Source organism: Zootoca vivipara, chromosome 7 (assembly GCF_965207765.1).
Source record: "Zootoca vivipara chromosome 7, rZooViv2.hap1.1, whole genome shotgun sequence".
NCBI classification, from domain to species: Eukaryota; Metazoa; Chordata; class Lepidosauria; order Squamata; family Lacertidae; genus Zootoca; species Zootoca vivipara.
Window position 1 is genome coordinate 46541409 of NC_142590.1, and position 24129 is coordinate 46565537.

At 41.3% G+C, this 24129-nt stretch overlaps 1 protein-coding gene across 8 annotated transcripts in view; it reads right to left on the minus strand.

Moving 5' to 3' along the window:
• The window catches only part of PTPRF (protein tyrosine phosphatase receptor type F), a 480822-nt gene that overhangs the window by 225164 nt on the left and 231529 nt on the right, over positions 1 to 24129 (minus strand). For all 8 annotated transcript variants that reach the window (XM_035122098.3, XM_035122099.3, XM_035122095.3 and 5 more), the window contains 2 exons: positions 9432 to 9577; positions 8156 to 8297 (listed from right to left, as the gene is read on the minus strand). In XM_035122098.3, coding sequence (XP_034977989.1) covers positions 8156 to 8297; positions 9432 to 9577 — 288 coding nt within the window. The remainder of the gene's footprint in view (positions 1 to 8155; positions 8298 to 9431; positions 9578 to 24129) is intronic.

The following is a 24129-nucleotide window of genomic DNA, read 5'->3' on the forward strand; positions in this document are numbered from 1 at the left end:
AGTGGCCAGCATGACAAAGCCACTTCTAGCGAACCAGAGCAGCACACGGAAATGCTGTTTACCTTCCCACTGTAGCGGTACCTATTTATCTACTTGCACTTTGACGTGCTTTCGAACTGCTAGGTTGGCAGTTACCTGGGAGTAAGTCTCACCAAATTCCATGGAATTTACTTTTGAGTAGACCTGATTGTACTGTAACCTGCCCAATTAAAAACTGTGGTGTTCTTTACAAGTTAAAGTTGCAAAAATATGCCAATGATGGATTTTTATGCGGGGGCAGAGACACATGTTCAGTTGCATGCACTTGAACAGAATTAAGCTTATTCTGTCAAAGAACAAACTGGAACTAGTTCCCTTTGGGTCAGGATGAAGTACAGCTACTTAGTCATGTGCATAGCCAGGATTTATGTTGAGGGACTGGACAGGACACCCACCTGTCATCATTCTCTGTCCGGCTCTGTCTAGCAGATTTGGAACGAAATGTCTCAACAACAGTTGTTTTAAATTACTTTCTTTTGACCTCAAGTGCTCGGAAAAATCTGTCAAATCTTTCAAGAATTTCTACTTTTATTTAAGTCTTTTTATATATTTACTTGATTTAGGAGGAGGGCAGCTGCACCCATGTACTTAGTTTGTTTTTAACATGAAATTTCAAAGCAATGCCCTCCCCACAAAAATTAGGGAAGAGCTACCGTAAGAGCTTTCACAATTGCTACAAGTCATATGTCTGAACAATACAATAATCAAGCCAGTAGCAAGAAGAATTAGGGCCAGAGACATGCAACAGGGTTCACTGTATTGAAACCAGCTGCTGGAGTATTGTAATCACTTCTGGTAAACATTGCAACAAGCCTTTCGCTTTGTACAGCCTGTGCCGCGGGCTGAAATCAAGAAGCAGTCAATCAATAATAATAGTGTGCTTTTGTTTTGACTTGAAGGAGGGAAGGAAATACCTGACTGAAATCCACCAGTACTGCAGGTAAAGTATGAGTGAGAAAGCCCTCCTTCACTTAGCAGCTGAATCTACCTCTCTTCCAACTCTTAGGCTCTGTTGGGAGACCACAACCATTTGTGGGGGTGGCTCAGCCTGCTTTCTCCTTCAAAGCACACCATGGAAGAAGGAGAACATCAGAGGTGCCCCCCAACTTAAGCAACACAGAGAGGGAATAACCCACCTTCTGACTGCTATAAGACTATTTCCAAAACTGAGCAGTGTAGTTTAGAGAGGTGACCCTTCCTCCCCACTTTCTACCAAATAATTCAGGGCTGGATGTGCGGCAAACTTTGCTATCAGCTCCAAATTGGAATACAGAAAGGGGAGGGGTTACCCTTTCCTCCCTGTGCTGTCTGGAAGGGTTCTTTAAATATATTTTTAGCTCAGCCTCACCATATTAGCCTCCCAGAATGGATCACAATATAAGTAAAATGCAAACAATTCCTGTACAGTTAAAATCAGATAAAATGGATCACACAAAATGTCAGTCATACAAGCATCTCCCAGGTCCCAGGAGTGAAGGTGGCAGCAGGTCCGGTGGGAAGCCCAGAGTTGCAAGAGGATTGTCTTTTGACTAACAATGCAGCTCTACTGCCAGAGATCTACTTAGAAAGGTCCAGCTGTAAGCAATGGCCAAGCAGAGAACTAGATAGAAGATGATCTGGCAGTGATGTAAGTTTTTCAGTGCCTCGGGACTTCTGCTGAGTTAACAGTTTCCTTTTGAGGTCATTAATATCCCTTTTGGTGGCTCTAGTTTCCTTACCCTTGCTCTAGAACTCCCTGGCTCATATCTTCCTGGCTCAGCCCCAACTCTGACTCTTACTCTGGCCTTCACACAATGTGCTTGTCACATATATCATCCCTAGATCTAAGAACCCGAAAAGCCTGATACAGACAGAGGCATTCCTTCAGATACCTGGATCCAAGTCATTTAGGCAGGGATTCCAACAGGATTTTCTGAGCCCAGTTCTCGAGTTGTTGATTTGGCCCCCCACTTCCCCTGCACATATGTGTGTGTGTGTGCGCGCACGCACGCGCATATGCACACACGCCAATCCATGAAACTTATTTCTGAGTATGCCTACAGAGGATTGCTCTGCATATCCATCCATCACACGTACACACTCTCATACACACTTCCACTAGTCTGGCTATAACTGCTTACTTGCAGAGAGTAGAAGCTGGAATCCTGCCTTCTTCTGATACCCATTTTGAATCACCAGTTTTGAGGGAATGGGGTGGCATGAGGGTGCTGCTACAGCGGTGAACTAGCGCTACCTGAACTGGTGGGTGAGTAGTAAGCACCACTAAATCCAGTGAGACTTGCTTCTGAATAGACATTGCAACCTTAGAGGCTCCCCCCCCAATTTCAAGGTTTTCACACCAGAAGCTTCAACGAGTATTCATTTTTATAGATGCATTTTAACACTTTTCAAAGGTGGTCTTTCCTGCCTCATAAAACTTGTGGAATGAACCTACCTGATAACACCAGAGCATGGCAATCCTCTTGATGGAACTGGTTACTGTGGATACATTATATGGTCATGTCCCATTAGCCAGTCATTTAAACAGTGTTAAGACATGGAAATTATGACATTTGGAGCTGATAGGTTTCACAAATTTAATGATTCTCCTTTTTGAAGGAGAGACTAATAACCCTAAACCCACTCCAGATGAGAAAAGTTACCCAAATTATTGCATCTTCATTTACAGGAACCATTATCATAATGAAACGAAAAGATGCAGCAAAACAGTGCTATGTTGCTATCCAAATTTGGCAGAAAAGAATTTATAGAGCATAGGCAACAAGAACTTAGATACTCTGTAGACGAGGGGCAAGCTATCTTTTCTCTCTCAGAGGCTGTATTCCCTCAGATGTATTCAGTTAAGAGCTGAGTCCATCTGATGAGGGGATGAGCCTTGATACAAAACTGTTCAGGATGAACTAATCCAAAATAAAGATTAGAATTCTCAATCCTATGAAGGTTTACTCAGAGGTAAACATCATTGGGCTTGATAGGCTGAAAAGGGTTGTTATTGTTTTTAGCACATCACACCAATGAAGTTACTGTTTAGCAAAACTAGTGAAACATACACATGGTTTCTGAGTTGCCCACCTGTGTTGGAGCTCCTTAAATTTTCATTCATTCATTCATGTTATTTAGAACAAAACACATGAAATACAAAATATCAGGCTTATTAGCAAGTGCCAATATATCAATTGAACCCAAAATATACCATATTTAAGGGCCACTTGAAGCGTAACTTTTTCTGAGGGAATTTGTGTTCATGTTGAAAAGTGACGACTATGTGAACCCTTATAATCTACAGAAATATAAAATGTGAAGCGTATAAAATGTGATAGGCGATACTCACTGGATTTCTAGGCTAAACCTGTAAATATTGTAATATACATTGTGGTGGTGCTCACAAGTTTATGTTCAAATATACCCCCAGCCCCCAAAGTTGGTGACCTCTGTTATATGTGGATGAATTAACAGTCCAGGCGAAAGAATAAATCAACACTCTCTCTGCTATAGGATGTGGGATTTCTCTCTATTTTAAAGTGACACATAATGCTAATTTGCTAGTTTTTACTTAGAGATCGTATTAAAATATAACCTCTCTTCCCTTAATTACTCTGATTTTATAACAAAGGCTCCCTTCTTGGCAGTAACATATAAAAGAAAATGAGAGAAACATGAGCCAAACTGCCTTGTTCTTGCTGATTCTTTTGTAACTAACTAAGCGTAAATAAGGATTAAACACAGCTAACTTTTGTTTACCGCTGAAATAGTGAACCTAGTATTAGATGAGCATTTACAAGGACATATTGTCTCAGGCCTTTGGAGGTCTAGCTCTATACAGAAATAATTTGTAACTGTCAAATGTTTATCATTTACTGCATTCCAAACTGGGTAACTCCAGGAACTGGGATGAAGCCAGCAGATGGTGATAGAAATTAAACTCATGATATGGTTCAGCAATCAGTGAGCTTTGGAAAGACAGAGGTGCTCTCTCTTTTCTTATCCCTAAACTATACCCTTGATAGATTCAAAGCCTAAACCTGGTTTACTCTCTGCTCTGCTTTCAGCCTGCAGTTTATTTATTTACATTTTTGTTTGTAAAAAATATCCATATTCCACCCCCTTGTGAAACTGTGCACAACAACCTGATAACATCTAAAAGCAATACAAAACACTCATTGTCCAACTAGGCAAAATCTAATGGCAGTGCGAGCTAGAATCCAAGCCATTCCAAGTCAGGTTTCAAGATCATTATGAATCACACTTTAACAAAGGGACTGGCATTCATAAACCAATTTAAGCAAATTAATGGAGGAGCTATTGCTCTGCTGATACAGAATTATGGAGCCAAGGCTAAAGGCAGCTATGCAAATGCAGATTTTAAAAAATGAAATATTTTAACTCTCATTAAAATAGCTTGAAACAAGAAGTATGTTGCGTTTGACATGACACAATGTGCTTGAGACTACTGTAAAGGCTACCCACATCAAATTCAAATTGCTGAAGTTTTTATTCATCAATACTAATATGCTTACAAGAAATCTAGATCATAAAAGAAATGTACAAATTCCAAAGCCTAGGGAAAAGGTCATTTTCTTGCCAGGGTTACTATTGGTTCCCATCCCAGGATAAAATAAAAACAGAGAGAATGTGGATTATGCAGAAGGGCAGTGGGCACCAATCTAGCCTCTGTCATACAGAGCTGCTGTGTTTTGCTAAAAAGTAGGATATAACGAGTCACTTGGTTTGGTGCAGTGTTGGAAATGCTGCAACATTATTCCCTCCTTGCATTCTGCACAATCCTACTATTTAAAAGGCTCTGTAATGCAAGGTGTAATCCTCCAGTCATACAGCTCAATCACATATTTATTAATTTGTGACACCGAGTGCCCACTAACTCTCCCTGAAGCTTTCCGTGTGTGTGTGTGTGTGTGTGTGTGTGTGTGTGTGTGTGTCAGTTTATTGATTCTGGTCCCTTCCTGTTCACTTTGCTCAAACCCTTCTTTTGCTAGGCATGCAAGAGAAATTCTGCGCTGCTGCAGGTCATAATTGAAAAAGACAGAAATGTTCAATATGACTCATACATTATTCAGCTTATCAGCTGCCCAAGAGAAAAAGAGAAAAAGAGAGGGAGAGGTTGTTTGCATGCCTCTATCTCTTCCACTATCAACAGAAGAAATAATTTTCAATTACACTAAGTGTATGCAACTCTGTTCCCCAACAGGATCTGGAGTTAGAGAGATGGAAGTGGAGAATGAAGGACAGCACAAAGAAGTAACTGCTACAAAATGCTTGCTTACGTTAGATTCTTGGCTCCAGTTTGCGTCTTAATAACATACCAAATGGAATATGCTACCAAGCAGAAAGACCACCGCAATTCATGACAAAAACCTAGATCAAGGCCAGCTGAAATTACCCCACAGAAGCCAACTAAATATTGATCGACTGGTTGTGAATATATGACTTAAATTATCTATGAGGGGTTTGGGGAATTTTTTTGCCACATAAATTTATGGTAATGTGCCTGAAAAGACTTTGCCAAAAGCTAGAGATTTCTTGAAAGAAAATAAAAATACTAGGATCATTTCTACTATCCAAATATTATTTCAAATACCACTATCAGAAATGGCAACCCTGGCATGGTAAGTGATGGACCAACAATGAAGTTTTTTTATCCTTAGAGGGTTTTTTTAGCTTAGAGTTTCCACAACCAAAATGCATTCTTTTAGAAATGGAAAAACTGTCATAAACCCAATAGAATTGTCAGTTTTCTTATGATAATCTTCCAAGAGGCATTCCCAAATCAATCACGCTGCAGCTGGTAATATAGTCTTAAAAGACCATTCAGTTTCTTAAATGTCACCCTACTTGCCAAGCCCACATGCAAATTGTTTAAGCTTATAAGGGTTCTATAGGGACCCCTACCGGTAGTAACAAGCCCCTTATCTCTTCTAATTTCCTTCATACAAAGTATGCGCCCCTCCTAGATATAGCAGGAATAAAAACAATGCTTGTCCAACCTTAACAGAGAAGACTTTAATAATATGTCCCATATAACTTGCCAATCACTTGTACAAAGAAATAGATTTACTCCTGAAGAAAGTGAAGGCCACATAACATTCTGCCATGTAATCGCAGTGAAGTACAGACTGGAAAAAGATTTGCCTGGAAATAAAATCCTTGCTGTGAAACCTATTGCTTTATACCAAGGGTAGGGAACCAGTGGCCTGCTAAGCCTTTTAAACTGGTCTGCAGGTCTCCTACTGGTCTTTCAGCAGCATTGGTGGTGGTAAACAGAAACTCATTGTGCTTTTGAAGACCACCAAGTTGCAGAAGCAGATCAAGTGAAGGAAAAGCCATTGGAGAGTAGACTGCTGCCAACTGTTATCTGTCTATGTTCCAATTTTTCAGTGTCTTTTCAAGCCAAAGTTAAGCCTTTCCTGTTCTTCAAAATATATTTACGGTAGTAGAATCTGAAAGGAGACCTGATACTCGAGTAACAAAGGGTTTTTGTAAATTATTTGATTCCATGTGATCTATCCTTAAGCCTCCAGTTATAAGGAGACTCCTATTGTACTGCTGTAAATAAATGAAATATTACATTGCTATCATCAACACATATGTTTCAGCACAGTAACAATCTGGGGAAAGGTGGGGGGAAAGCAGCAGTGAAACATTTGCTTAATTCATCTAGCAACCTAAGCCTTCCTCACTGGAAGATATCATCAGTAAATAATTTATATACACCAATAAATCTGCTTAATCCTTTCGTTTGAAAACAGATTTTCCATTTTAGTCAATTAGGGCAAATTCAAATTGCATTTAGAGAATGCAGCACATTCAGGCATCCACGGCCCATCTATGAAGTCATTAGAAAGATATACACTAATAAATTGGGGGAGGCAGTAGCTGTGAGGTGTCGTTGTTGTTGTTTTAAAAAACATTTTAAAATGGATGTAGGGAAGTAGGACAGAGAAAAGAGAATTTCCCCTCATTTTCTTTCTTTCCTCTCCATTCCCCAAACAATACTTCCTTATCCAATATAAATAAGGATTTTTGGACATGGAAATTTTCTTCAACACATACAATAGATAACTTGTTGGATCCAGAACCCTGGCCTGAAATTTGAATCCACAGCCAGATCGGCATTCCAGAACACATGGAGGGAGGGCTCCAGGACCCTGACAGAGCTACATATCTCCTTCCCAAAGCCCAGTACCTCACTTACCCAGCTTTGGGAAGGCAGCACAAGGTCTTTTTTGGGGGGGTATCAAATTTTAGCCTTTTCCCCCGCCCCTTGCACAACAAGGAAATTTGTGACCTACGGGTTACATTTCGAAGTATTCTTCCAGCCCACTTGATATGAAAAGTTGGATCGCCCTGGTTCAAAGGATCCTATAGGTGATAGAGCCGGTCTCTCTGAGAATACGGTACCTTCTCCAAGCACAATTCTACCACCACCACCACCCCGCACCACCAATGACTTCAATTCAAAAAGGGACTCGTCCATTGCAATTTAACTCAGAAGAAGACAGCTTTCTGCTTGTTACCCTGTAGTCTAGGAGTAGTGAACAAATTCTAGGCTGATTATTAGCCAATCCCGCTGTATTCTGTGACAATAAAGGGTAGTAGAGAGAAAATTATAACCCTGTTGACCAAAACCTAATCCTGCTCCCTGATTCTTAAGATTAAAAGGAGAACCTGTCCCTCACAGTTTAAAAGATCTGGGTGAAGGACAGAGATTGGTTTGGGGAATGTGGGCATGTTATTGAAGTTAGTTTCCCCTTCTGTTCATCTCCAACTCTAGAGGTGAGGGATAATGCCTGCATACTGTTTTCTGCTGCAAATGTTTGCTGGCAACTTTGAAGGCAGGGTAACTGTGCAAGTTCTTTGTCTGAAGCAGGTCTGTGTCCAGAGGTTTTGCTGGGCATTTCAGTTAATACCTCTTTGTGTTATCCTTCTAGAACATTATATGGGAATTGTACACAGTGATCTGTTTACCCTTTTAATGAAATAGATGCAGAAAAAGCAAGCATAACCAACAGCATAGGCTCTCCAATATAAACAAACAGTTCAGCTTATATGTAACAGGCTGTGGTATATGCAGCTCAGTTGTAACAGAGCTTCCACTTACCTTCTAACACTGTCAGTTTGGCACTGGTATTTATCTCCCCAACACTGTTGGTAGCCATGCACTCATATATTGCTTCATCCCGAAGGACACGCAGCGGTTGAATACGTAGAACTGATCCAGACCCATCATCAAATTCAATAACCTTTTTTCAAAAGAGGGGAAATTGTATTACCCATTTTATTACTGGTGGACACATAACATACCATTTCCTTTTAAACCACGACTGAGGAATCAGGAAAGGGACAGGAACCAGCCCCTCCACTCTCTAGGGCAAATTCCTGCAACCCTGTTTACCGTGGTGAATGATTCCATCTGTACAGTCCTTCCTTAACAAAGATTTAAACCAACAAGATGTTGTTGTAAATTACAGTTTGGAAACCATACCACATACCTTAGTTGTCTACCTTTATTCTATACCTTTATTATTAATAGTGAACCCTATTTAGCATTAAGCATGATTGACATTCTGAAACTAAAAGAAACTCTGTGTCTTTTTGCCATGATACAGTTTGGCCATTAGCACAATGACTCAAGTTTCTGTGCTTCCCATTTCCCCCTTTTCCTCTGCTCATGTGCTCCTTTCATCATTCCATTCCTTAAAGTATTCAAACTGGAAGTACAAAGTAAATAATGGTTTATGGCTCATATTTGTAGGCAAACCACAGTTTTCTGAATTTGAATATCACAGCAAACTACTTTTTGCTCAAACCAGGAAGTGACTAAGTGAACTGGAAGAGAGAGAAAGGGGGACTAGGAGAGGAGAGCATGAGGCATAGTACAAATAGGGAAACCATGGTTTGGCTATAACACATGAACTGGGCCATTAACCATTCAAGAAATTTCTTTAACCCTCTCACAGAGAAATGTGTTTATCATATAACCCATATATTGTCCCTTAATGGCAAGGTCTGCAAATGAACAGACACTGAACTTAATTAACTTCATACTCATCTAATTTCAATTTACAAACAAAGCAAAATGAGATGAAATAATATCACCAAGAAAATATAGTGATTATAGAAGGAAGCTGTACTAGGAGAATCTTATTATTTTACCTCTCAGAGGAGAGTTAACCAATACATATCCATGTGGAATGAATAATTCCCTCAGTAGTCAAAGTCTGGAAATTTGGAGAATCAGCAACCCCATATTCCAGGTAATGTATATCAAAGAGGAAATATTTCTTTCCAGTTCACACATTTGTTATATTTTAATGCCACCCAACATATAGACACTCCCACAAAATTATTAGGAAAAATATATATTCTGTGTGTACCTCAAATCGTTGGGAGCTAACTTTCTTTCCTTTCTTCATCCATGTGATACGTGGCTTTGGCTCTCCTATTGCTTGGCATACAAAGGAGGCCACACCTCCAGATATCCCAATCTGATCCTCAGGAGTTTTCATGAAGTTTGGCTTGCCTGCAAGACAAATATACTGAATGGTGAAATGTGCTTGGGGTCTGAATTAAAGATAATGAATATTACAGCAATCTGACTATATCTATCTTGTGCACCCAACTCAAAACTAATGGAATGACACCAAACCTAGAAACAACGGATACATCGGTGAACAAAAAAAGACAACCCATTTTGAAAACATTATGAAGATAGTTTAGGAATAACTGTTTAGCTGTTAATTCTTCACACTCCTGTAATAAGCGAATTTCCAGTTTAAAATAGCCCATGTGGGCAGGCACTGGCAAATGCTGTTTAAACAAACAAAAAATTAAGTACAGGGTATTTCATTATGATCGGGCCGGAAAAAAATTGATAAAATTAGAACCACCATGTCCAAATTTAGTTATCACTGAAAGCATCCTGAGTTCTGGGAGTATATAATCCACCTGCAGATGGAGTTAATCAGCTATTGGATAGAACAAAAACATTGTTTTATAATATAAAACAATGGTTGAAACAGCTTGGGTGGCCTTACAATATCTCTCACAATGGAGCACAAAGGGATTTCTGGAAGGCTTACTCTGCTTTGCTTGCTCCGTTATGACAGAGCTCAATGCACACCTGCTGTTACTGGTTTTTCATTTCGTTTCGTTTTTGTTTTTTAATGCACACTGAGATGTTAAAAAACAAACAAACTCCTGGCAATGCCAATTCCCAATAATTACATGCTGTTAAAATCGTGAAGTGGGATTGCCTTTTTCAGTCAAGTGTTAAGGTGAAAGGTGGGCATTATCTGAGTTGCAGGCCCTGCAGTCTCCTCTGGGACCGGAGAAGGAATGGAATGTCTGTTCAACTGGTGTTTCCATCAATGCTAAACAAAGGTTTCAAGAAATGTATTCAGAGGCCGCTGAAAACTATGAGATCCAACCCCCATTTTGAGCTTAGTCAACAACATTTTATTTAATGCAACAATACAAGCAATCCTGGTCACTCTATTTGCCCAAAGGATATTATAAAGAAAATTACAGAAAGAGCTACTAGACAATCAGAAGAACTGAGACCATCATGCTATAAGATATTCGAAGAAAGCTGTAAATACATAATTTATTCTATTTCATTCTAGGCACCATAGAGCAAAGAGGAGAATGTTCCAGAGTAGTGTAATTAGGTCATTTAATTTACACCAGTGAACAACACTCTCAATTTGAGAAGGTATTGATGAACACAATTACTTCTATGAAAATATATTTGGAATAATGAAGAAATATTTGTGGGGGCCTAACAGGAGGAGGTACAGGGTAAGCACAGAGAAACTATTTCTGAGAGGCAGAAAATTGATATCTCACAACAAAACAGCTTCAGTGTCACAAGCAGAAGCCTGAGATTAAAATCAATCATTAGCCATGATTGCTTAACTTGCATCGATTTCACATATTTACTTACCTAAATTCACATCAATTTCTACTCAGTTTTATTTACAAATATCTGTATTTCTTCCCCCCAGCAAAAGGCTAATAAGGTTCATGCTAATTTTGATTGCAGTGTAACTGACCATTTTGCAATGCAATCTGCTCAGCTGTTTTGTTAGGTATTGGACTTCTGCATATGACTTGCTATTTTATGTTATTTATTTTGTGATGCTGAGGAACTAGCATAAATTTGGATCAGACATCATGCCTTTTCTCTTAAAAGGGATGAGTGTATTGTTGGACATGTTAGCTCACTGTGAACAATGTGTCCTGAAAAGTGGTTTATAAATCTCTTCATAAATAAAGTATCGAAAGCACAAATGCAGACAATTCCACCAAGGAAGCAAAGTGAAAGGCATCTAAATAAACCTGTGTACTTGCATAAGGAGCTTACAGATGAGCAGATATTTAAGGAGGGCATGTATAAGAAATGGGAAATCATGAAAGAAGAGTACAAACAAGTAGCGGACAGTTGCAGGGAGAAGGTTAGAATGAGCTGAGGAAGATGGAGAAATGCTACTGGGTGACAGAGAGAAGGCGGAACTGCTTAACACAGGCACCCACAAACTTGGCCCTCCAGATGTTTTGGGACTACAACTCCCATCATCCCTGGCTAAGAGGACCAGTGGGTCTGGGATGATGGGAATTGTAGTCCCAAAACATCTGGAGGGCCGAGGTTGGGGATGCCTGGCTTAACACCTACTTTGCCTCTGTCTTCACCCAAAAGGAAAGCAGGGCCCAATATGGTGATAACAGAATAAATAATGCAAGGAGGGAGCTCTAGTCCAATATAGGAAAAGAGGTGATAATGGAACACCTAACTTTTTTAAACAAATTCAAATCTCCAGGGCCTGATGAGCTACACCCAAGCGTACTAAAGGAGCTGGTGGATGTGATCTCAGAGCCTCTGTCTATAATCTTTGAGAATTCTTAAAGAATAGGTGTGGTCCTTGCAAACTGGAGTCAGTCTGTGAGCACTTAGAAAAGGAAGCTGTAAGTACTAAAACCAAGCATGTGTTTTTTCAAAAACAAGTCAAACCAGACAAATTTCATTTCTAGATCCATTTCAATTGGAGTTTCAATCTGGCTTTTCTACAGAAACTGCCCTGGTTGTCTTATATGATGACCTCTGTTGGGGGAAAGACAGGGGCAATATGCCCCTGTTAATCTTCCTTGACTTTTTTGCAGCTTTCGATACAATCAACCACTATATCCTTCTGGAGAGGCTATCTGATGTGGTGGTGGACAGCACTGCTTTGTAGTGGTTCCAGTTCTACTTGGATCATGGTCTTCAGCAGGTGATGCTTGGGGATTGTTTTTCAGCACTAATGGGCCTTCAGTGTAGAATTCCTCAGGGCTCAGTTCTATACCCTAGGTTTAATATCTATATCAGGCATCCCCAAACTTCGGCCCTCCAGATGTTTTGGACTACAATTCCCATCTTCCCCGACCACTGGTCCTGTTAGCTAGGGATCATGGGAGTTGTAGGCCAAAACATCTGGAGGGCCACAGTTTGGGGATGCCTGATCTATATGAAGCTGCTGAGTGATCTGGAGTTTTGGAGTGTGTTGTGAGCAGTATGCTCATGACACACGAATCTATTTCTCCTTTACATCTACAGGCACAACAGTGGATGTGCTAGACTGATGTATTGCCTCAGTAATGGACTGAATGAGAGCCAATAAACTGAAGCTCAATCCAGGTAAGACAGAGACACTGTACCTTCTCAGCTTCAACTGGTGGTCCAGCTATGCCCCTATCTGGGCAGGGATAGCCTAACACATGTGACCTATGCTCTGGTAACCTCTAGGTTGGATTACTGCAATGCATTATACATAGGGCTACTTCTGAAGACAGTTCAGAAACTTCAGCTGGTGCAAAGTTCAATGGCCAGATTGCAACAAGACGGTTTGAGTATATAACATCAATCCTGGTCTGACTACACTGGCTGCCAATTAGTTTCCAACACAAGCACAATCAAAGTGCTTGTGTTGACCTATAAAGCCTCACATGGCTCATGACCTGAATACCTTAAGCTTCCTTTAATTCCTAGGGTACATGTAGCTCAGTTGGTAGAACATGAGACTCTTAATCTCAGGGTTTTGTGTTCCAGCTTCATGTTGGGCAAAGTGATTTCTGCAATCCAGGGGGTTGGACTAGATGACTGTTATGGTACCTTCCAACTCTATAATTCTATGTTTCTATAAGTTTATATGCAATGTAACTTAAATTTAGTGAATTTATGAATTTCATATGTTCTAAATCAGGCATCCCCAAACTGCGGCCCTCCAGATCTTTTGGCCTACAACTCCCATGATCCCTAGCTAAGAGGACCAGTGGTCAGGAATTATGGGAATTGTAGTCCAAAAAAATCTGGAGGGCCGAAGTTTGGGGATGCCTGCTCTAAATGTTCAAACATGTTCAGGAAAATCTTTATCATAAAATTTCTAGCTTCTTTCTCTTCAAAGAAACTCATTTTACACTAAATAAATATAGGGAATACAAAAGTGAATAAGTCAAGTCTACCTGTTCCCAGCAGCAGACGGTGCCTGGATAGGTAAAATGCTAAACTAAGGTGCTCATGACAATAGTTGAGAGTCTCTACTTTGTCATGGGGTGTGGAATAATGCTGATTACACAGAATATATAATGTTACAAGGTACGGTTACTGCCTGAGGCCAACAACCTTCTGCAATCTGACTCATCCCAAATGATGCTGTTGCTAAATCTTGCCCTTTTTTCATCCACAGCAACTCTGCCAATCAAGCTAATTGAATGTACCAGTGGGCCACCTTCCTAAGCTCCAGGCTTCCTACAACACAGAAAACTCCCTAGGCATTATTTTAAAATAAGGATCCAGTTCTTAAATTATATGTATTGTAGCTATTATATACACCAATAATTTCTGGCATGCAAAATATATCCTTGAGTGGTGACGTAAGAGATTCCTTAGTTTGAGGTCTCCAAGATCAACTGCCAAAAATAGTTTTGTTTGATTTATGCTTTTGTATACAATTTGGGCAACCAGAGGGTGGAATAGCAGAGAGGAGTGATTTAAATACAACAGTGGGAAATCACAAAGCAGACTCCGAGGATATAAAAGACACTGAAATTGTCTTTCCCATATGCAGAAGCTTTTTTCACATAAGCATTTTACAGAACTAAAGGTAAGCTTAAAATTGGATACTGTTATCTAAATTCATTGTAGGAAGCAAACCAATGGTTCATCTGAACATTTAATATTTATATTTCACTTGTCAATACTATGCATGCCATACTGCATCTATTAAGCAATAAGGACACACTTCCCTGGGTAAGGAAATGTTTTCCACTTCAGTGAGTGGATCATGGCCTACAGAACACAGTGGAAGCACCAGCCACAGATCTGTAACTCTTGCCACACACCAAAACTCTTGCCACTGCAACCAACACAATTGCTAAGAAGATTTACATTAAACCTCTCCAATATAATTTATCTCAGCCAATCAGACTCGATGCACATGAGACACTCATAGGATGCCAGTAAACACAACCTGAGTGCAGTGGTGCTCTACCCACCTGCAATTCCCAACAACTGGTATCTGCAGGCATACCGACTCTGATGGTGGAGGCAGAGCATAGTCATTATGCCTATTATAACTTTTTCCTCTATACATTTGTCTAATTCTTTCTTTTTCAAAACCATCCAATTTAGAGGCCAACACAACATATTGTCTAGTTTAATTGTGCACAGTGTGAATAAGTACTTTATTTCATCTGTCCTGAATCTTCCATCCTTCAGCTTTGTTTAATGCCCACTGGTTCTAAAATTCTCTCTATCCACTTTTTCCATGCCATGCATAAATTGTATACACCACCATCACATCTACTCATACTCACAGTTTCTCTGAACTAAAAAGCCCCAACTCATAGAAGAGTTGCTCCAACTCCTTGATCATTCTGGACCTTGTCCTGCTCTAAAATATCCTTTTTGGGGACATGTGACCAGAACCATACACAGTATTCCAAGTGTGGTTGCACTATAGATTTGTATAATAGCATTTTGATATTGGCAGTTTTTATTTCCAATCCCTTTCCTAATGATCCCTAGCATGGAATTTGCCTTTTTCACAGCTGATACAGTGGGTCAACTGAGCTACCCACCAGAACCCCAAGGTCTTGTTCCTAGCCAGTCATCACCACAAACATATATGTGAGAGATAAGAATGGTCACATAAACATGAGACAGCCGACAGAAAAAAAAATAGCACCAGGCAGACCACATATAGACAGGAATGTAGTAATGAATCTCCTTGAATATGAAAAGGGATGACAAGATTATAAATGGCACTGCAGCTTTTGCAAGTGAAAATGGTGTTTATTACACCAGGGACTGCCAACCCAGCACCATGTGGTGGCCAGTCATTTCTAGTGTGTGTGTGTGTGTGTGTGTGTGTGTGTGTGTGTGTGTGTGTCAGACGTTTCCTTGGCCCATGGAAGGGTTATTTTGATTGAGGGAGATACACTTAGCAGAGCGAGATTGAGAGGTACATGTATAGTCTCTCTCTGTGTGTGTTAAAGAGAGAGAGGAAGAGTGTGGTGCAGTGTGGCCACCCTGCATGTTGCTCTTGGTACTGGGGAATGTTCCCTGTTGTTATTCGATATGTGTAATTAGAAATAGTCTGCATAGCATGCAAATGGCCACCAAGAATAGTGAAGGTACAATATGGCAACCCTAATGAAACACAAGCAGCACTGAAAAAGTTCCAATACAGCTTTAGCCAAAACTGTTCAATTTGTTTTTTTAAAGTTACAACAACATAAACTATGACATTCCCTAAATATTGTTCCCTTTGGATTTTTCATACTCTTGTCTGTAATCTCCAGACAGCTGGGGGCAGGGGTAGCCTTTGATTTCTATAGTATGAAATTAAAGGTAAAGGTAAAGGGACCCCTGACCATTAGGTCCAGTCGTGACCGACTCTGGGGTTGCGCGCTCATCTCGCATTATTGGCCGAGGGAGCCGGTGTATAGCTTCCAGGTCATGTGGCCAGCATGACAAAGCCGCTTCTGGCAAACCAGAGCAGCACATGGAAACGCCGTTTACCTTCCCGCTGTAGCGGTTCCTATTCATCTACTTGCACTTTGACGTGCTTTCGAACTGCTAGGTTGGCAGGAGCTGGGACCGAGCAACGGGAGCTCACCCCGTCACAGGGATTCGAACCGCCGACCTTCTGATCAGCAAGCCCTAGGTTCAGTGGTTTAACCACAGCGCCACCTAGCTCCCCTCAAAAAATGTTTTAAATTGAATGGATGTATCCATAGGTGGGCTATTAAAATGTTTTGTAGGCTAGTAACTTTGGTGAACTTATTTGCAAAGCTGGGTTATTACTGAACTGCCTTAGGCAGCTTTCCCAGCAGTGTCTGACCCTATTCTAACAGATGGTTGCAGGGGGCTTACACTGAAACCCACAGTTCCTAATTTACAACTTTCCTGAAAATGTCAAAATTATTAAATGGCACTGTGAAGTGCAAAAAGTCCAGACCATGCACAGCCAGGAATAGAGGCAGAACTAAATTTATCCTGCCTGAGAAGAGATGGATATGAATGCCCCTGCCTGAAAAAAGAAACATGAAAATTAATTTTGCTAGCATGCTTACCACATTAAACACCATATTATTTTGCACAAAAGGATTAAAAGGTTTTAATCCTCCTTTGCAAGCAGCTGGTTCTTGGTGCAGCTAGTTCAAAGGACTCACCAATCTAATTTCCCTCCTCTAGTTTTAAGAATTTAAAGTGAGCTCAGGCTTCTTTTACAGATAAACACAAGATGCACTATTACTTAGCCTCCCAACCCCAACAAGCTCCACTGTAAACAATCTCATTAGGATACCTGTTAGGATAATAAACAGCCTTCTTGGCTACTAGAAATGGTGAGGTAGATAAAAAATAAGTTTCATTTTAATAGTAGTGTATATTGCTCTCTGAACTGAATCTTGGACTCAGCTACCTGGTGAAGAAGAGAGAATCCTGACTAAAGATAATGAGTGCACTCTGACATTCCTATTACATAAGCCATTTTTCCTTATTTGTATAAACTACTTTCGCATGCAGAGAGTTCAGAACAGAGCATCTGCAAACAAACAAAAGATCATTTACATGCTACCAAGATGCCAAGTTTCTGTTCCTGGCATGGAATGTAAGAAACACTCTACCACACGCTATTGATATTAAATCAGTTGCTTATTTGAATATCTCTAGCAATAGGATTTTTTAACTTTGCTCAATATATAATTATTCCCACTCACTTTTTAAGAGGATGGTAGAAAGAGGAAGACTGCTTATGATCCTTCAATATACAAAATACAGCCCTTTTCACAAACTTAAATTTTTACAGATTGAGAGTCATTGTGCCTTTTTGATTTCTTATTTAACACAAGTCACACAGAGCACCACTGAATTCCCACAGCACCTTTGCAGTTTAATTACTTCACCTCTTTCAGAAAGCCTATAGTTTGCACTTTAATCACATTTTGTTAGAAAACTAATTACCTTTACTTTTCAAGCTTGCACAATGTACTTCCAATTGGTATTTTTTGATTGACACCTCCCCATCATGTGAGTGTATAGCTTGTTCAATCAACTTCTAGAATGCAGAAATAGTTCCCACCTCCCTCAAGGAATTGTCATTATTTTCTGATGGATGTAAGAGAGAAAAGGCCAAATGATAGAAGGATCAGTTCCTGTTGGCAGTGGAACTGTGAAAGTAACTTTGGAAGGAATGGTGGGTTGGTTCACAGGATTACTCTACCCCTGTGGAGAAACCAGATGATGTCTCATGACTTACAGAGCATTGGTTCTGAAATGCATCTGGTAGAGGTAATGACTACCAGGAACAGAACTCTAAAGGATAGTAAGCACAGTGGGACCTACTTGAACAGCTCATAAGGAGGACATTATAGAGTTCATAGGACAGTATGTAGGTGCAGGTGGTTGCACTAGTGGGCGAGAAGTTTTGCTCCTTGAAGGAAAATGAGGCAGGAACTGGTGAGCTGACACAGGTTGATCCAGGTCTTTGCAGAAGACAGATGAAAGTGTCATAGTCTGACAACACACAGTATTGGTTTTGAGACCTAGAGATGAGCCTTCCTGGAGAAAGAGAAGGAAGCCTGAAGACTGTTGCTTGTCTGGGAAAATTCCATTTGACACACTGGAACAGACGCGATGTCAGGTCCTCCAATACAGGTGTACTGAGGACGATATTTTGGATGCCAGAATAGTGTCTATAGTGTTGGAAGAGTAGCTTTTGAACCATTTCTTCCCTTCAACTTCCATAAGTGTAGACAGAGCCAAGGTGGGTCCTTGAGAGAGAAGCTCTTACCTGACGGTTAGAGGATAGCATCATGAAAACGTAAGGTTGGTTAGGGTCATGAAAAGGCAAGGTCATCTTGGCCTTTTCTTCTTGAATCTTCCTCAGGCTCTTGCTATCAGGGATAACTGAGGGGGGGCATATTGTAGCCCCTATGGCCATGGTGCTGTGAGGGCATCCATTGCTTCCACTGACCATAAGTAGAATTGGAAGAATTTCCTGACTTGTCAGCTGTCTATAGTGGTGAAGAGATCGACTTCCACTTCCCCAAAATGACTGATTATGAGATGGAAGATCTCCGAATGGAGTTTCCATTCCCCATTATTGAGACATTCTCTCCTCAGTCAATCTGCCTGTATTGTGTCCACTCCTCTGAGGTTTCTGCTCTGGTAGAAAACCTACCCAGAGAAGGAGTCTGGATGCCTCTTGATGTAGAGTGAGCATTTTCATAGCTCCATGTCTGTTTATGTGTGCGCCTTTACTGTACAATGAAAACTGGTCATGTGAATCGGGATTGCCTGAATGTACATGTGAGCTGCAATGTTGTCTTCAGGGGAAAACAGAGTGCCTGGGTTGGGACTGAGTACCCCTGTGTGAAGGTCACGCTTTAGACTGCCTCCTAGAGGTGGAAGTAGTAGTAGATACATATTGTTGATGAAGAACATTTGGAGACTGATATGGGGCTGAAGGGAAATGTACTTCCTTGGCTAGGTCTCCTTGGGGCAGTGCAGTGGATCTTGGCTGTGAGAGGGGTTTCCATAGGATGAGGAATTCCCCAAAGTTCAGCTGAGGGAGAGCTTCCCTGTGGTTGAACTGCTTGTTCTCCTTCTCCAGAGGAAGATGCTATTGCCATCCTCTCTCTGTGCAGTGAGCACTACTCAGCCAAGGCAGGGACAGGGCCTCCTGCTGAGCTTTCCATTTCACACCCCTCCCCCAGTTAGAAAAATGGCAGATAAAGGGGAATTCATGGGCACACCTGATCTGGCTCTGAACTGTTCTGTATAGAAATCCCCTAAAGAGGGGGGAGCAGAGGCTGGTAAACTGGGAAGATCTGCCATAACTGGGTTGAAAGTAGCAGTAGCTACTGCTAAGCATGGGGGATGGGATGGAGCTAAAGTTTGAGTAGAAGCAGATCTGGCTGAATCACATCTATTGCCTCAGAGGCTGTAGTTTGTCGCTTTAATTCTCTCCTAGCAGGAGGAGAGTGTGAATTTCTTCTGTGCCTTATATAAATGCAGCCAAAGAAGCAGACTGAACAATAGCCATTCCTTTGCAGAAGAAATACTGTACCAGTTTCGGTTTCCATAGCCTTAACTGCCATGAGCATTAAGGCCAGAGAGGGAGAAATACAGAGGCTACTGATACTTAAAGGTTGTGGAAATAAGTACTGTAACATACAAAGCCACAAGGTAAAGGAACTACTAGAGCAGGGGTCCCAAAACTAGGGGCCGGATGCGGCCCAATCACCTTCTAAATCCGGCCTGCGGATGGCCCAGGAATCAGCATGTTTTAATATGAGTAGAATGTGTCCTTTTATTTAAAATGCAACTCTGGGTTATTAGTGGGGCCTGCCTCGAGTTTTTACATGAGTAGAATGTGTCCTTTCATTTAAAATGTGTCTCTGAGTTATTTGTGGGGCATAGGAATTCATTCATATTTTTTCCCAAAATATAGTCCAGCCCCCCCACAAGGTCTGAAGGACAGTGGACCGGCCCCCTGCTGAAAAAGTTTGCTGACCCCTGTACTAGAGTCACAGAGAAATTCAACAAGAGGTAGAAGAAACAAGGAATTAACCAGCCTGAAACAAAGTGACCACCAGGAATCTCAGGAAGAAACAACTGGTTTCTGCGAGGCAAAATAAAAAAAACTGAAGAAGGGAGGAGCCAAGACAGCAGTTTCCTGTTTGAATTGTTTATTTATTTTTGCTAGCTTGCAATGTTGCCTATTGATTGCCAGGCCACGCTGAACGTAAACCCAATCTGGCGGCAGCTTTTACAGGGCCTCCAGAAATGACATGAAGACTGGCAACATTAACCCTGCCATAAGATGGTGGGTTTCTGCAACAGCAGCAGCTTTTGTAACTGGAGTCAGTAATGCAGGGAGCAGGTCTTGCAGGCAAAGTGAATGCGACTGAAGACACCACTACAGGACCAGATCATGGAGTTGTAAGCGTTGGAGTCACTATAGACAGTGAAAGTGGCTTTGAGGTTGCTGGTGAAATCAACAAAATATGGGTTTGCAAGAGCTGCTCTTAATGGCAGTCCTATCACTTCTCATGGGTCACTGGGAACCTCAGTTGGCTCAAAATCGACACCAATGCTGGAGGATCCAGAGGAAGATGAAAAATTATAGCCAAGAGAGAATGCTTAATAAACTCTGACAAGGCTGGCAACTCAGCCTTGTGAGACTCCCAAACAGAATGAACAGCAATCATGACTGTTCTGTTCTCTCCCACAAAGTCATGTTCTTCCCCACACCAAAGAATGGCACTAAGTGAAGGATGACTAATGTATCACAAACACATGAGCACTGAATGAATGTACCAACTCCTAACTCATTGAAAAACTAAGCAAACCAATGATTTATGGTCCAAAAGGAGACAGAAAAGCTGACAAAAAAAAACAGTTAGAAGCAGTTAGAGCAGAGCTGGCTCAGCCATTAGGCAGGGTGAGGCCACTGCCTCAAGTGGCAGAAGTCCCCCAGGTGGCAAGCCCACGGCTGCAATGCCTGCCCCACCACCTCCACCATTGGGAGAGAAGTGCCACTGTCATTGGTACTAAATTTGGGTGAGATCATGTCTATTTTTGGCAAGATCTCATCCAAAATGTCTAGCCCAAAATTGGCCCCAATAGAAAAAACTTCTCTGCCAGCAGCAGGAACAGTGGTAGTGGCACAGTAAAGCAAACTGTTAGAGGAAACCTCACTAGGAAGGTGTTTATTCCATCCCTTTAGCATTCTGGGGGAGGGAGAAGAGAGTGCCAGTTTCTTACTCAAAGCTCTAGAATTCCACCAAATTGCTTTGTGTATGCACATTTCCCTATTGATGTCACAGCACGGAGAATAAAAAGAAGAGTGAGTGAGCGTATAGCTCTAGAATAGTCTTCACATAACCATGTAAAGTACCGGTATATAAAGAACATAGCACTACTGACATTAGTCAGGAGTAATTGTGACATCTGAAAGATCAAAAGGATGGGAAGAAAAACTATAACCTATTGTAAACTATAGCCCCTTTTAGATATGACAGTTTCCTCATGGGCTGTCTGTGCTACTCATGTGCCACACCTCCTGTCTACATAAGAGCAAAGTGAGTCCTTATGGAGATAGAAAGGCAATTTAATATAAAGGCAGCTAGGAAGTAAAAATTGGGTTATTAAATATGAAATTCTTATATCTAAAAATTGTGCTTTTCCTTCACAGCAGTATGCTGGAAGTCATCTCTATGTATTTTATTAAATTACCCAGGAAAAGCTGTCTCCTAATATTTTAAATGAAATAAAGACTCTTATGTGAAATCAAAATTTCTAGACTTATAATATTCTAGGTTTGTCAATAACACATTTCTCAACATTTTATTCACAATGTGAATTTAGATGCTTTCACCAAGTACATATGCAGAAACCCACCCAACCCGCAAAAAAAGCAAACAAACTGACTCAGCACTTCCCAAATTCCAGATTGGTTTAGGCTCCAGTTGAGAACGGGCCAACAGTGATAGTATGGGACAGGAGATCAAATTCTGTGGCTAGGATTGCAGTCTGGAAGTTAAGTAGCAATCAGAGCATTATATCATTTGGCTATAGAAAAAAAGTTTTCAAAAGTGGAGCATCATGCTCTAATGCTACACAACACTACATGTGTGGAAAACAGCCACGGACATGGCTTTTTATTGGATTATGAGATCTCAGAAAAGCATGATGAAACTGAGAGAAGTTCTTAAGCAAACCAAAGGCAATAATGTACATACACAGTATTTTGAAGGTCTGTAAAAGTAAGACTGATTTTTACAGTTTTTAAATAAGTTTCTAAGCCTGCATGGGAATAGTAGCACTGCCCATTTCAACTAATACTGAGATGAAAGTCTACACCAGGCATCCCCAAACTTCAGGCCTCCAGATGTTTTGAACTACAATTCCCATCTTCCCCGACCACTGGTCCTGTTAGCTAGGGATCATGGGAGTTGTAGGCCAAAACATCTGGAGGGCTGAAGTTTGGAGATGCCTGGTCTGCACATTATACTTTGCTCCTTGGAAGAACAGTATGAGGTAATCTAAACAGTACACTTATTTATATATATAAAAATGTAAAAATCGTGAAACTGCATTTTACACTTTTCTCCGTAACCGCTTTACCGATCGTCCTGAAATTTTGACACAACGATCCAGGCCACTCCCCGAGCATTGTTGGGGGCAAAAATCCCTCAAATCACACACCTCCCCAGGTATAGACCTGGTTTTCCACCAAGTCAAACAGCGCCCTCAAGTGGAATTCCTCCCACAGTACACCCCCTCCCTTCCTGTGAAATCTAAGCCACACCCACAAACCAAATGACATCATCAACCAAGCAACTGAAACCACCAAGTCGGCCATTATCAGACCCCTAGGCCATGCCAGGCTGCTAGACCTCCACTAGGCCCGGGGGGGGTAGATAACCCATAGCAATGCACTTGGGGGCACGGCAAGGGGTTTTTACTTTACAATTTAGCACCGCTACCCCCCAAACCCCCCACCAAATAACCACAAGACAAAAATAAATACCATCCTTCAAAATGTCATGAGATACGCCGGTCATGGAGGGTGGGGGGACAAACAGAATAGATCATGGATTGGGACATGTGGGGGCAGTCACAGGGATTAGCCACAACGCGCCACACCCACAAACCCTGCCTCCGCCACGAGATCCTGTAAAACAGGAGGCCTTGGCTCCATTTTACAGACTAGACCTCAGCTCTACAGCCCTTTAAATACGATCCCGAATGGAGCCCTGGGTGGGGGGAGGAGGAGCCCAAATAGGTCATGGGCTGACGTAGGGTGGGGGGAGCAACTGTCTAACAGCCACCAAAACAGCCATTCCACCCAAAGCCTCTCCCGGCGGCTGCATTAATAAACGCCTGGCAGCATTAGGCAGTTGTTCATCATTTCTCCTAACACACACTTGGGGGCACAGCGAGGGGTTTTCGCTTTATAATTTAGTGGCCGTTGTGTCACATGCGAGGCTACAACGGCCATTTTAAGGAAGGGCAGTCGTGCCCCTTTTAACCTAGGCTTTACTGTATTTCTCCGAAAATAAGACACTGTCTTATATTTATTTTTCCTTTAAAAAAACCCACATTGGCTTATTTTCAGGGGATGTCTTATTTTTTATTACGCGTCCAGCGTTGACGCTTCCTTGAGGCCCTCCAAAACTGCGCCTATCACTATGTCTTATTTTCGGGGTATGGCTTATACTGCGCAAATGCATAGAAATCCTGCTATGGCTTATTTTATGGGTATGTCTTACTACAACTGATTGTAAGCCTCTGTGTCTCTTTTTTAAAAAAAACAACAACCATGCACTTTCTCCCCCCAGTTTAAGTCCTCAGATATTTGCAGTGGCCACCCCCCACCCCATTTACAATCCCCTACCTTCCCCTTGCCACGTCCTGGGTTTTTTATGGAACTGAACAACTCGGGTGCTTCAGAACATGCCTTCTGTTGCCAGGCCCTTACAGGGCCCAGGCCAGGTAGATAATGTGGCCCTGTTTTTAACCCTTTT